The 15,231-nt window shown below is 46.3% G+C and overlaps 1 protein-coding gene across 1 annotated transcript in view; it reads left to right on the top strand.

Moving 5' to 3' along the window:
• Positions 1-353: 353 nt before the first annotated feature.
• LOC311118378 (transcriptional coactivator YAP1-like) overlaps positions 354-15,231 on the top strand; it is a gene marked incomplete at both ends in the record, with an annotated part of 37,340 nt that continues 22,462 nt past the window's right edge. Inside the window, 3 exons of the mRNA XM_084193181.1 lie at positions 354-475; positions 793-911; positions 8,033-8,146. Of these exons, the coding sequence (XP_084049307.1) occupies positions 354-475; positions 793-911; positions 8,033-8,146 (355 nt within the window). The remainder of the gene's footprint in view (positions 476-792; positions 912-8,032; positions 8,147-15,231) is intronic.

The raw sequence follows: 15,231 nt of genomic DNA, 5'->3' as shown, positions 1-15,231 counted from the left end.
GCAAATAATTAGTAGAGAAACCTTTTGTCATCATTTTGATGTCACCAGATTGACTTTAGATGCAGTATAGCGTTAGCTAGCTAGCTAAGATTGAGGGGAGGCCACCGGATTTTAGCTAGCTAACGTTAGCATTGCTAGCTATTTTTGACGAACTTTGCTAGCTAATGACAACATTGCCATCTGTCTAAAGTACATTTGACGACATGATAATACTGGCAAAGTTGTTTCTTGCTAAACATTTGACTACTTTAGCAATGGCATCGTATTTCCAGGCACTATAGTGTAATTTAGACTAAACGGTAGTTAGCCTCCGTCCAGAATGACTGGGCTCATCGCCACTTCAGGGCACCACTATGGCGCGGCCGGTAGAGGGCGGCTTGAGAACGTTCATGACAATGTCAAGACGCGACCGAGTGACGGAGGTGCAGCCTATGAATAAAGGGAATAAGGTGACGTTTTGGGACACAACCTCTAGGTGTCTATAAGCACAACATAGGATGGGACGTCCACTGATATAGACCATCATTTAGGATACGGAGCTGTTCAAGGTTCGAGGGCGTCTGCCACAGCCTCATAGGCTTCCATTATCTGGTCAAACCCGGATTAAACTGGAACCTCTCCAAACGTTTGTTGGAACTGTGAATGACTCCTCATACCAATAACAGTACAGTTCTAGATCTTGCACTAATTTCCATGAATCTGACAGTAGAATTCTGCGAAGGCACTGAAAGTTCATAATCAAACTTGCTCATTTTGTTCAGTGATGAACTCATCTCTTCTCTCTCTGTGCAGCCATCTTGACCAGTCGACCACCTGGCAGGACCCTCGTAAGGCCCTCCTACAGATGAACCAGGCCCCTCCCACCAGCCCTGTACCAGTCCAGCAGCAGAACATCATGAGCACTGCTAGTGGTCAGTACACACACACACTCACACACACACACACACACACACACACACACACACACACACACACACTCACACTCACACTCACACTCACACACACGGGCAGCCCTGTACCAGTCCAGCGGCAGAACATCATGAGCACCGCTAGCGATCAGTGTATTCACAGACCTTTTGAGTTAAACTAAAAGCAAAATGAGCTTTTTTAATGGATAAGATCTCAGACCACCTGAAGGGGAAGTTTTCATCTCTGGAGTGGTTTTGTGCGTTAGGCTTCAGTTTGCTACAAGGTGCAACTTTTTTGAATAGCTCTGGTTGAATCTTACACTCTTAGAAAAAAGGTACTGTCTATAACCTTAATGGGTTCTTCGGCTGTCCCCATAGAAGAACCCTTTGAATCAATCAATCAATCAATTTTATTTTATATAGCCCTTCTTACATCAGCTAATATCTCGAAGTGCTGTACAGAAACCCAGCCTAAAACCCCAAACAGCTAGTAATGCAGGTGTAGAAGCACGGTGGCTAGGAAAGACTCCCTAGAAAGGCAAAACCTAGGAAGAAACCTAGAGAGGAACCAGGCTATGAGGGGTGGCCAGTCCTCTTCTGGCTGTGCCGGGTGGAGATTATAACAGAACCATGCCAAGATGTTCAAAAATGTTCATAAGTGACAAGCATGGTCAAATAATAATCAGGAATAAATCTCAGTTGGCTTTTCATAGCCGATCATTAAGAGTTGAAAACAGCAGGTCTGGGACAGGTAGGGGTTCCATAACCGCAGGCAGAACAGTTGAAACTGGAATAGCAGCAAGGCCAGGCGGACTGGGGACAGCAAGGAGTCACCACGGCCGGTAGTCCCGACGTATGGTCCTAGGGCTCAGGTCTCTCAGTTGGCTTTTCATAGCCGATCATTAAGAGTTGAAAACAGCAGGTCTGGGACAGGTAGGGGTTTCGTAGCCGCAGGCAGAACAGTTGAAACTGGAATAGCAGCAAGGCCAGGCGGACTGGGGACAGCAAGGTGTCATCATGCCCGGTAGTCCTGACGTATGGTCCTAGGGCTCAGGTTCTCAGAGAGAAAGAGAGAACGAGAGAATTAGAGAGAGCATACTTAAATTCACACAGGACACTGGATAAGACAGGAGAAGTACTCCAGGTATAACCAACTAACCCCAGCCCCCCGACACATAAACTACTGCAGCATAAATACTGGAGGCTGAGACAGGAGCGGTCCGGAGACACTGTGGCCCCATCCGAAGAAACCCCCGGACAGGGCCAAACAGGAAGGATATAACCCCACCCACTCCGCCAAAGCACAGCCCCCGCACCACTAGAGGGATATCCCCAACCACCAACTTACAATCCTGAGACAAGGCCGAGTATAGCCCACAGAGGTCTCCACCACAGCACAAACCAAGGGGGGGGGGCGCCAACCCAGACAGGAAGATCACGTCAGTAACTCAACCCACTCAAGTGACGCACCCCTCCCAGGGACGGCATGAAAGAGCACCAGCAAGCCAGTGACTCAGCCCCTGCAACAGGGTTAGAGGCAGAGAACCCCAGTGGAGAGGGGAACCGGCCTGGCAGAGACAGCAAGGGCTGTTCGTTGCTCCAGCCTTTCCGTTCACCTTCACACTCCTGGGCCAGACTACACTCAATCATATGACCTACTGAAGAGATAAGTCTTCAGTAAAGACTTAAAGGTTGAGACCGAGTCTGCGTCTCTCACATGGGTAGGCAGACTGTTCCATAAAAATGGAGATCTATAGGAGAAAGCCCTGCCTCCCGCTGTTTGCTTAGAAATTCTAGGGACAATTAGGAGGCCTGCGTCTTGTGACCGTAGCGTACGTATTGGTATGTACGGCAGGACCAACTCGGAAAGATAGGTAGGAGCAAGCCCATGTAACGCTTTATAGGTTAACAGTAAAACCTTGAAATCAGCCCTTGCCTTAACAGGAAGCCAGTGTAGGGAAGCTAGCACTGGAGTAATATGATCAAATTTCTTGGTTCTAGTCAGGATTCTAGCAGCCGTATTTAGCACTAACTGAAGTTTATTTAGTGCTTTATCCGGGTAGCCGGAAAATAGAGCATTGCAGTAGTCTAACCTAGAAGTAACAAATGCATGGATTAATTTTTCTGCATCATTTTTGGACAGAAAATTTCTGATTTTTGCAATGTTACGTAGATGGAAAAAAGCTGTCCTTGAAATAGTCTTGATATGTTCGTCAAAAGAGAGATCAGGGTCAAGAGTAACGCCTAGGTCCTTCACAGTTTTATTTGAGACGACTTTACAACCATCAAGATTAATTGTCAGATTTAACAGAAGATCTCTTTGTTTCTTGGGACCTAGAACAAGCATCTCTGTTTTGTCCGAGTTTAAAAGTAAAAAGTTTTCAGCCATCCACTTCCTTATGTCTGAAACACAGGCTTCTAGCGAGGGCAATTTTGGGGCTTCACCATGCTTCATTTAAATGTACAGCTGTGTGTCATCCGCATAGCAGTGAAAGTTAACATTATGTTTTCGAATAACATCCCCAAGAGGTAAAATATATAGTGAAAACAATAGTGGTCCTAAAACGGAACCTTGAGGAACACCGAAATGTACAGTTGATTTGTCAGAGGACAGACCATTCACAGAGACAAACTGATATCTTTCCGACAGGTAGGATCTAAACCAGGCCAGAACTTGTCCGTGTAGACCAATTTGGGTTTCCAGTCTCTCCAAAAGAATGTGGTGATCGATGGTGTCAAAGGCAGCACTAAGGTCTAGTAGCACGAGGACAGATGCAGAGCCTCGGTCTGACGCCATTAAAAGGTCATTTACCACCTTCACAAGTGCAGTCTCAGTGCTATGATGGGGTCTAAAACCAGACTGAAGCATTTCGTATACATTGTTTGTCTTCAGAAAGGCAGTGAGTTGCTGCGCAACAGCTTTTTCTAAAATTTTTGAGAGGAATGGAAGATTCGATATAGGCCGATAGTTTTTTATATTTTCCGGGTCAAGGTTTGGCTTTTTTAAGAGAGGCTTTATCACTGCCACTTTTAGTGAGTTTGGTACACATCCGGTGGATAGAGAGCTGTTTATTATGTTCAACATAGGAGGGCCAAGCACAGGAAGCAGCTCCTTCAGCAGTTTAGTAGGAATAGGATCCAGTATGCAGCTTGAAGGTTTAGAGGCCATGATTATTTTCATCATTGTGTCAAGAGATATAGTACTAAAACACTTAAGTGTCTCTCCCGATCCCAGGCCCTCGCAGAGCTGTGCAGATCCAGGACAGCTAAGCCCTGGAGGAATACGCAGATTCAAAGAGGAGTCCGTAATTTGCTTTCTAATGGTCATGATCTTTTCCTCAAAGAAGTTCATGAATTTATCACTGCTGAAGTGAAAGCCATCCTCTCTTGGGGAATGCTGCTTTTTAGTTAGCTTTGCAACAGTATCAAAAAGAAATTTTGGATTGTTCTTATTTTCCTCGATTAAGTTGGAAAAGTAGGATGATCGAGCAGCAGTGAGGGCTCTTCGGTACTGCACGGTACTGTCTTTCCAAGCTAGTCGGAAGACTTCCAGTTTGGTGTGGCGCCATTTCCGTTCCAATTTCCTGGAAGCTTGCTTCAAAGCTCGGGTATTTTCTGTATACCAGGGAGCTAGTTTCTTATGACAAATGTTTTTCGTTTTTAGGGGTGCAACTGCATCTAGGGTATTGCGCAAGGTTAAATTGAGTTCCTCAGTTAAGTGGTTAACTGATTTTTGTCCTCTGACGTCCTTGGGTAGGCAGAAGGAGTCTGGAAGGGCATCAATGAATTTTTGTGTTGTCTGAGAATTTATAGCACGACTTTTGATGCTCCTTGGTTGGGGTCTGAGCAGATTATTTGTTGCGATTGCAAACGTAATAAAATGGTGGTCCGATAGTCCAGGATTTTGTGGAAAAACATTAAGATCTACAACATTTATTCCATGGGACAAAACTAGGTCCAGAGTATGACTGTGGCAGTGAGTAGGTCCAGAGACATGTTGGACAAAACCCACTGAGTCGATAATGGCTCCGAAAGACTTTTGGAGTGGGTCTGTGGACTTCTCCATGTGAATAATAAAATCACCAAAAATTAGAATATGATCTGCTATGACTACAAGGTCTGATAGGAATTCAGGAAACTCAGAGAGGAACGCTGTATATGGCCCAGGAGGCCTGTAAACAGTAGCTATAAAAAGTGATTGAGTAGGCTGCATAGATTTCATGACTAGAAGCTCAAAAGATGAAAACGCCATTTTTTTTTTTGTAAATTGAAATTTGCTATCGTAAATGTTAGCAACACCTCCGCCTTTGCGGGATGCACGGGGAATATGGTCACTAGTGTAACCAGGAGGTGAGGCCTCATTTAACACAGCAAATTCATCAGGCTTAAGCCATGTTTCAGTCAGGCCAATCACATCAAGATTATGATCAGTGATTAGTTCATTGACTATGACTGCCTTTGAAGTGAGGGATCTAACATTAAGTAACCCTATTTTGAGATGTGAGGTATCACGATCTCTTTCAATAATGGCAGGAATGGAGGAGGTCTTTATCCTAATAAGATTGCTAGGGTGAACACCGCCATGTTTAGTTTTGCCCAACCTAGATCGAGGCACAGACACAGTCTCAATGGGTATTGCTGAGCTGACTACACTACTGTGCTATTGGCAAACTCCACTAAGCTGGCAGGTTGGCTAACAGCCTGCTGCCTGGCCTGCACCCTATTTCACTGTGGGGCTAGAGGAGTTAGAGCCCTATGAATAACCCTTTTTGGTTGCCGGTATAACTTTTTTGGTTCCAAGTAGAACCTTTTAGGGTTCCATGTAGAACCCTTTCTACAGAGGGTTCTACATGGAACCCAAAAGGATTATCCTATGGGGATAGCCAGAACCCTTTTGGAACCTTTTCTTCTAAGCGTGTACCAAACCCCATGGTTGACTGGGGATCCATGTGGTATTCTTATCATTTATTTTAACTGGGCGGCAGGTAGCTTAGTGGTTGAGAGCGTTGTGCCAGTAACCGAAAGGTCGCTGGTTCTAATCCCCCGAGCCGACTAGGTGAAAAATCTGTCGATGTGCCCTTGATCAAGGCACTTAACCCTAATTGCTCCTGTAAGTCGCTCTGGAAAAGAGCGTCTGCTAAATGACTAAAATTTAAAATGTAACCTACTAGATCAAGAATAATGTTCGCCATATTAGGTTATAATGTTAAATCAACTCAGGATGGCGGCCAATAATTGTCCCGCTGTCATTAGTCAAGGAACAATTGGGTGGCGCACAATTGGCCCAGCGTCGTCCAGGGTAGGGGAGCGAATGGCCGGCAGGGATGTAGCTCAGTTGGTAGAGCATGGCGTTTGCAACGCCAGGGTTGTGGGCTCGATTCCCACGGGGGGCCAGTATGAAAAAAATAAAAAAATAATATATGCACTCACTAACTGTAAGTCGCTCTGGATAAGAGCGTCTGCTAAAAATGTTTAAAAAATGCAGACATCCAGCCTAAAACCCCGAACAGCAAGCAATGCAGAGGCAGAAGCACAGTGGCTTGGAAAAACTCCCTAGAAAGGCAGGAGCTACGCAGACTGTATTGGAGCATGAGGTCTGATACCAACAGGCTCAGAGACAGTTTCTATCCACAAGCCATCAGACTGCTGAACACTGGAACTGGACTGACCACCTGCTCTGATTGCCTACACCTTAGAACAAATGCACTCATTCACTCACACACACACAAACACACACACACCTATACATTCATGCTACACACACATCACAACTGCTGCTACCAGACTCTTATTATGATTGCTAAATACTTGCCACTCAATCCCCCCTTCCCCAAAACACATGTAAATATTGGACTATAAATTCAGCCTTCCTGTATTATACTGATGCTAAAATGTTTATCCTATTCTACTGAGACATTTTCTTCATGTTCATATTCGTATATTTTATTACTTCTTATTGTTGTTGCATTGTCCAGGAGGAACCAGCACACATTTTGTTGGACGGTATATAATAATATGCCATTTTAGCAGACGCTTTTATCCAAAGCGACTTACAGTCATGCGTGCATACATTATTTTAATTTTTTTGTGTATGGGTGGTCCCGGGGATCAAACCCACTACCCTGGGCGTTACAAGCGCCGTGCTCTACCAGCTGAGCTACAGAGGACCACACGTATACCATGTGTATCCTGTACATACGACTAATTAAACTTTGATACTTGTAACTCGTGTTAGTGAGCCGCCTCAGATAGGGTCCTGGTGAACTTCTTCTCCCCAGGATACGAACACCCGGAGGTGGAACAAGACTAGTTCAACATGGAACCACATCCCCACGGCTGTGGTCCTCTGTAGCTCAGCTGGTAGAGCACGGCGCTTGTAACGCCCAGGGTAGTGGGTTCGATCCCCGGGACCACCCATACGTAAAAAATGTATGCACGCATGACTGTAAGTCGCTTTGGATATTAGCGTCTGCTAAAATGGCATATTATTATTATCAACATGTTTGTCCTCTGTGATCGGCACTTTTATCTGTCGTCACTGGCAACCATTCCTACACTACTTCTGAATAGGTTATAGTTTTTTTTTCTGTTCGTGGGTTCGTTTTCTTATATTGACCCTTGACCCTTGACCCTTTATTTACCTATATCAGCATGACATCACTTTCAGAGCTTGTATTATTTTAACATCTCAGCAATGGTTGCTTTTTTTCAGATAATATATTCTTATGTTCATTTAAATATGTAACTTTATTCATTCAATAATAGCTGTTATTTGGGCCATCACAATTTAGTCTAATGGTGGAACCTTGCTTGGAGCCTGTTGATGGCTATAATGACTGATCCAGCTATATTTTAAACAGATGTTTAGCACACCCATCCAGATGTTTAGCACACCCATCCAGATGTTTAGCACACCCATCCAGATGTTTAGCACACCCATCCAGATGTTTAGCACACCCATCCAGATGACTTTTTGCTTCTATCTTTATTGGTGTGTTTTCCTGTAACTAGCTGTTGCTGATCGAGTCAGTATCACTCTGTGATGCAACCCTGCTTCCACACCCTGCCTGTCCAGCCCAGCCCCAGCCTAACCTCCCTGTGTGTGTGTCCCTGTCCTCTCTCAGGTCCTCTTCCTGACTGCTGGGAACAGGCCATCACCTCAGAGGGAGAGATCTACTACATCAACCACAAGAACAAAACCACCTCCTGGCTCGACCCGCGACTCGACCCGCGCTACGGTGAGAAAACACACAAACACATCTCTCATTTCTGTAATCGACACCTCTCAGCCTGTTAGGTAACACTTCACACGTTGGTCTTATTCCTGTCTAGTAACACTGTTATTACTTTAGTATTAACCTTTTTTGTTACATAGTACTCCTTTGGTAGTCCTTTAGTAGTCCTTTAGTACTCCTTTAGTATTCCTTTAGCATTCCTTTAGTACTCCTTTACTACTCCTTTACTATTCCCTTAGTACTCCTTTAGTACTCCTTTAGTATTCATTTAGTACTCCTTTAGTATTCATTTAGTACTCCTTTAGTATTCTTTTAGTACTCCTTTACTACTCATTTAGTATTCATTTAGTACTCCTTTAGTACTCCGTTACTATTCCCTTAGTACTCCTTTAGTACTCATTTAGTACTCATTTAGTACTCCTTTACTATTCCCTTAGTACTCGTTTAGTACTCCGTTAGTACTCCTTTAGTACTCCTTTAGCATTCATTTAATATTCCTTTAGTATTCCTTTAGTATTAATTTAGTACTCCTATAGTATTCATTTAGTATTCCTTTAGTATTACATTAGTACTCCTTTACTACTCCTTTAGTACTCCTTTAGTATTCCTTTAGTACTCCTTTAGCACTCCTTTAGCATTCATTTAGTATTCCTTTAGTACTCCTTTAGTACTCCTTTAGTACTCCTTTAGTATTCCTTTAGTACTCCTTCAGTATTCACGCTGGACACGTAACCATGATTAAACTCACTTTAATTCAATATGCAGTCACAGTTCATTTCACTGTGAGACCATATGGCTCTGCCTGCAGTGACTAGTCAGACTATGACATCATCTTTCTAACCACATTTCAACATCCCCTCTTGGTCCACTGCTACTACATGGCTTCACAGAGTCTGGGAGAGGAAAAGTAGCAGCATCAACAACAACAGAACGTTTTACATGAGACCTTAAGCCACTTTCCAGTCATTTCCAATTGATTCCGCGTATTGAAAGTTGATGGGAGGAGTTTGGACAGCATACACAGCTCTCCCTATAGTCCAGAACTCAGACAGCGGCTAAGTTTGAGTATTTAAGTGTTAGGCCTAGACGTTAGCCATTTCAGTGTTTGAACAATAGCTGAGTTAGCCCCTTAGCTAATCCTTGAGAATGAATGTGTGAGGTCGGCTGTGATGCTGCAGCCTCTGGTGGCCTGGTGAGCTGGTGACAGGCACATGTAGCTGGGGTGTGGAGCGTTCTCTCCAGCCATGGGATTTAGCTGTATGGTGACAGGCACATGTAGCTGGGGTGTGGAGCGTTCTCTCCAGCCATGGGATTTAGCTGTGTGGTGACAGGCACAGGTAGCTGGGGTGTGGAGCGTTCTCTCCAGCCATGGGATTTAGCTGTATGGTGACAGGCACATGTAGCTGGGGTGTGGAGCGTTCTCTCCAGCCATGGGATTTAGCTGTATGGTGACAGGCACATGTAGCTGGGGTGTGGAGCGTTCTCTCCAGCCATGGGATTTAGCTGTATGGTGACAGGCACAGGTAGCTGGGGTGTGGAGCGTTCTCTCCAGCCATGGGATTTAGCTGTATGGTGACAGGCACATGTAGCTGGGGTGTGGAGCGTTCTCTCCAGCCATGGGATTTAGCTGTATGGTGACAGGCACAGGTACATGGGTTGCTGCTGGAAGAGGATTCCCGCGGGTCTTGCAGGAATGGGAGTGAAGTTCTAGAGTCATGTTTGGGACAGGATGGGACAGGATCAACAGACCACATGAATGGGCAGTACAGGAAAAGTAATAAACATAGTTTTTTTGGGGCGGAAATATGTCATGTGTAGCATTTCATTAAGAAAACAACCGTGAAGGCTTTGAGAAATAAATACAACTAACGGTCATTAACCCCCCTCCCCCTTCTGTCGGCTCACGTCCGCCTCGCTCCAGTGGTAGCCAGCCACCAGGCTACCTCAGATGCCAGTCACCAGGCTACCTCAGATGCCAGCCACCAGGCTGCCTCAGATGCCAGTCACCAGGCTACCTCAGATGCCAGTCACCAGGCTACCTCAGATGCCAGCCACCAGGCTACCTCAGATGCCAGCCACCAGGCTACCTCAGATGCCAGCCACCAGGCTACCTCAGATGCCAGCCACCAGGCTACCTCAGATGCCAGTCACCAGGCTACCTCAGATGCCAGTCACCAGGCTACCTCAGATGCCAGCCTACGTTAGTAGGCTAAAATGAAGAAGCCTTCAATAGAGGAATTGCAACGTCTTTGTTGCAGCCAAGGATCCTTCACTAACATTAACAAAGCTCAATTTGATGGAGTTGTCTTTGACAATGAAGGAACCAAGGACACGGCTTGTAAAAAATGCTGCAGTTTAATCAAATAGGCTACCAACCGGAGAGAGGCCTGCGGTGAGGCTGCTCTACTCACAACAACTTTACCATCAAGCACAATTGTTTGCGTATTTGACCAAACCCGTGCCATCTGAGGTGAAGAGTGAAATTAACATAGATTTACTGATGCACTACTGCCACATGTTCATGTTCTAAATGTTCAGATGTGCTCAGTGGTTATCTGTAGGCTACAGTGTTATGCAGGTGCTGAGCAGACCAACCTGCTGGGGGCCTCTGGCCTCGTCCTCCAGCCTTAATGAGCAGACCATCCTGCTGGGGGCCTCTGGCCTCGTCCTCCAGCCTTAATGAGCAGACCATCCTGCTGGGGGTCTCTGGCCTCGTCCTCCAGCCTTAATGAGCAGACCATCCTGCTGGGGGTCTCTGGCCTCGTCCTCCAGCCTTAATGAGCAGACCATCCTGCTGGGGGTCTCTGGCCTCATCCTCCAGCCTTAATGAGCAGACCATCCTGCTGGGGGTCTCTGGCCTCATCCTCCAGCCTTAATGAGCAGACCATCCTGCTGGGGGTCTCTGGCCTCGTCCTCCAGCCTTAATGAGCAGACCATCCTGCTGGGGGTTCTCTGGCCTCGTCCTCCAGCCTTAATGAGCAGACCATCCTCCTGGGGGTCTCTGGCCTCATCCTCCAGCCTTAATGAGCAGACCATCCTCCTGGGGGTCTCTGGCCTCGTCCTCCAGCCTTAATGAGCAGACCATCCTGCTGGGGGTTCTCTGGCCTCGTCCTCCAGCCTTAATGAGCAGACCATCCTCCTGGGGGTCTCTGGCCTCATCCTCCAGCCTTAATGAGCAGACCATCCTCCTGGGGGTCTCTGGCCTCATCCTCCAGCCCTAATCATCTGCATTTAGGTCATTTGGAAGACTTTCTTATCCAGAGAGGACAGTCAGTGCATTTAACTAAGGTAGGCAAGAAAACCACATACAGTGCATTCGGAAAGTATTCAGACCCCTTTAATTTTTCCATATTTTGTTACGTTACAGCCTAATTCTAAAATGGTTGTAAAATAAATCATCCTCATCAATCTACACAAAATACACCATAATGACAAAGCAACAACAGATTTTTAGAAATTTTTGCAAAATCTATTAAAAATAAAAAACAGAAATACCTTATTTACATAAGTATTCAGACCATTTGCTGTGAGACTCGATATTGAGCTCAGGTGCATCCTGTTTCCATTGATCATCCTTGAGATGTTTATACAACTTGATTGGATTCCACCTGTGGTAAATTCAATTGATTGGACATGATTTGTAAAGGCACACACCTGTCTATATAAGGTCCCAGAGTTGAGAGCAAAAACCAAGCCATGAGGTCGAAGGAACTGTCCGTAGAGCTCCGAGACAGTATTGTGTTGAGGCGCGGATCTGGGGAAGGGTACCAAAATGTTTTTGCAGCATTGAAGGTCCATCTCTGCAGCACTCCACCAATCAGTCCTTAATGGTAGAGTGGCAAGACGGAAGCTACTCCTTAGTAAAAGGCACATGATACGCTTGGAGTTTGCCAAAAGGCACCTAAATGACTCTCAGACCATGAGAAACAAGATTCTCTGGTCTGAATGAAACCAACATTGAACGCTTTGACCTGATTGCCAAGCGTCACGTCTGGAGGAAACCTGGCACCATCCCTACGGTGAAGCATGGTGGCGGCAGCATCATTCTGTGGGGATGTTTTTCAGCGGCAAGGACTGGGAGACTAGTCAGGATCGAGGGAAAGATGAACGGAGCAAAGTACAGAGACATCCTTGATGAAAACCTGCTCCAGCGCGCTCAGGACCTTAGACTGGGGCGAAGGTTCACCTTCCAACAGGACAACGACCCTAAGCACACAGCCAAGACAATGCTGGAGTGGCTTCGGGACAAGTCTCTGAATGTCCTTGAGTGGCCCAGCCAGAGCCCGGACTTGAACCAGATCGAACATCTCTGGAGAGACCTGAAAATAGCTGTGCAGCAACGCTCCCCATCCAACCTGACAGAGCTTGAGAGGATCTGCAGAGAGGAATGGGAGAAACTCCCAAAATACAGGTGTGCCAAGCTTGTCGCGTCATACCCGATAAGGAAAAAGGCTAATTTAGACTTAGGGGTTAGGTTTAGGTTTACAATTAGGGTTAGGGTTAGAATTAGGGTTAGGGGTTAGGTTTTGGGTTATGAGTTAGGGTTAAGGTTAGGGTTAGGTTAAGAGTTAGGTTTAGGATTAGGGGTTAGGGGTCAGGGAAAATAGGAATTTGAAATGGAATGAATAATTTGGTCCCCACAACGATAGTAAAACACGTGTGTGTGTTTGTGTGTGTGTGTGTGTTTGTGTGTGTGGACTCATAGAGATGATGGGTCCTGCTCATTTCTCTGGCTCATTAACTTGAGGAGACTCATTACTGAGCCTGTTCCCCAGGGAAGCTCGCCCGGGAACACACACACTAGGGTTGGGTGGTATCCAGATTTTCATACCATCATACCGTTTCTATACCATACCGGAGTATACGGTATTACTGGAAGTGCACACAAGGGGTGCTATTTACAAAAAATACATATATTCTATTTTTTTTAGGCACACAACAAGGGGGGGTGGGGGGGGGGCACGGCCCAGAAGCAAAAGCAGGGAGGGAGGGAGGGAGGGAGAGATGAGGAGAGGGGGAGAGCTGAGGAGAGGGGGAGAAGGAGGAAGGAGTGGGGCAGCTGAGTAGGGGAAGCGGCTCAGATGGGTTAAGCTCTTTGAAGATTTATAAGTCTTGAATGCAGCAGCCTGGTGGGACCCTGAATCATGGATGTAATGAAAGAGGGGGAGAGGAGGAGGGAGGGAGAGGGAGAGGGAGAGGGAGAGGGAGAGAGAGAGAGAGAGAGAGAGAGGAGGGAGAGAGAGAGAGGAGGGAGATTAATTCTGTGCTACAAGCAACAGGTTTTTCATTCTCCAGTAGTGATGTCTATAGTACAATATTATTTGACCTTATTGATTTGACTTTTACAGTCAGTTCAGCAACCACTAATCTTATTGTCTGATTTGTATGTAGTTCGAGGAAGTTGTTTTTAGAATTAATGTACATTTGGTAAAGACAAAGTTTTGTTTCGCAACTATTTCATTGAATGTTTTAAAAACAGTGCCGGTGCTTTTGTAATCCCTGTCTCTCTGTGTATTGTAATGGTTTTACATTGCAGGCTGTATGAGAGCTGTAGACTGTTGCACTGATATGTAGGTCTTTCCAATCAGACGCCAGCTGCTTTGATAATGGAGGCTAATTTGAGCTCTGACAAGAAAAGCAGCCGAGCTCCTTTAACTGAGAGCTGAGGGCTGCAGCCAGCTGGGGCTGTCTCTGCTCTCCTCTCCCCCCTGTGTGAGGCCCCATCGCAGAGCAGGCCAGGAGGCAGGCAGGGTAGGGGTTTGGGCCATGAAAAAACACACACACCAAAGAATAAGTCCAAAATATCTTGGCGGCAGAGAGAAAATGTAGCAGTTTCAAAGCTAATCTCCTGCAATTCTGCAATTCTATCAATTTTGCCATGGAGCTGAGAGAAGATTTTCCAGTTTTTAAGATCATTTCCTACCATTTCACGTATTTTGCCACGGCTAATGCTGTGTTCTAATGCTCAAACATTATATCAACATCAATGGGGGCCTGATTGTCTAGCTTTTATTTCATTGATTGTAAAGACTATAGGCTATTATAAAAAAATATATAATATATATGTCCATTTATATTTTCTACACACTTCCTATTTGGTTTTAGTCGTTTACATTTACACTGAAAGCGTTTTTAGATCCTGCAAATGTATAAAAAAAGAGGGAGAAGAATGCCGGGATAATCCTGTGTTGTGTTCCCCTTTAAAATGAGAGGAGAAGGTGAGCAGTGAAAAAGCATTGGGTGCTCTGGGACTGATTTCAGGAGGGGCCTGGCTGGACTGGGACTGATATCAGGAGGGGCCTGGCTGGACTGGGACTGATTTCAGGAGGGGCCTGGCTGGACTGGGACTGATATCAGGAGGGGCCTGGCTGGACTGGGACTGATTTCAGGAGGGGCCTGGCTGGACTGGGACTGATATCAGGAGGGGCCTGGCTGGACTGGGTTCAGGAGGGGCCTGGCTGGACTGGGTTTAGAAGGGTTCTGGCCTGGCTGAGACTGATATCAGGAGGGGCCTGGCTGAACTGGGTTCAGAAGGGGCCTGGCTGGACTGGGTTCAGAAGGGGCCTGGCCGGGCCTCCCGAATGGTGCAGCGGTCTAAGGCACTGCATTGCAGTGTTGCGGCATCACTACAGCCTGGGGTTTGATCCCAACCGGCCGTGACCGGGAGTCCCATAGGGTGGTGCACAATTGGCCGAGAGTCATCCGGGTTAGGGGAGGGTTTGCCCTGGGGGGCTTTACTTGGCTCATCGTGCTCTAGCGACTCCTTGTGGTGGGCCGGGCGCCTGCAAGCTGACGTCGGTCATTAGTTTAACAGTGTTTCCTCTGACACATTGGTGCAGCTGGCTTCCGGGTTAAGCGAGCGGGTGTTAAGAAGTGCGGCTTGGCGGGTCATGTTTCGGAGGACGCACGACTCGACCTTCGCCTCTCCTGAGCCCGTTGGGGAGTTGCAGTGATGAGACAAGATCGTAATTGGATCGCAATTGGATATCACGAAATTGGGGAGAAAAAGGGGGTACAAACATTTAAAATAAAAGAAGGGGCCTGGCCTGGCTGGTTCAGGAGGGGCCTGGCCTGGCTGGTTCAGGAGG

The sequence above is a fragment of the Coregonus lavaretus genome (genome assembly GCF_964263955.1).
Source record: "Coregonus lavaretus genome assembly, contig: HAP1_SCAFFOLD_4302, whole genome shotgun sequence".
Classification (NCBI taxonomy): Eukaryota; Metazoa; Chordata; class Actinopteri; order Salmoniformes; family Salmonidae; genus Coregonus; species Coregonus lavaretus.
The sequence above is the reverse complement of the archived record's forward strand: the minus strand, read 5'-3'. Positions and strand labels throughout refer to the sequence as shown.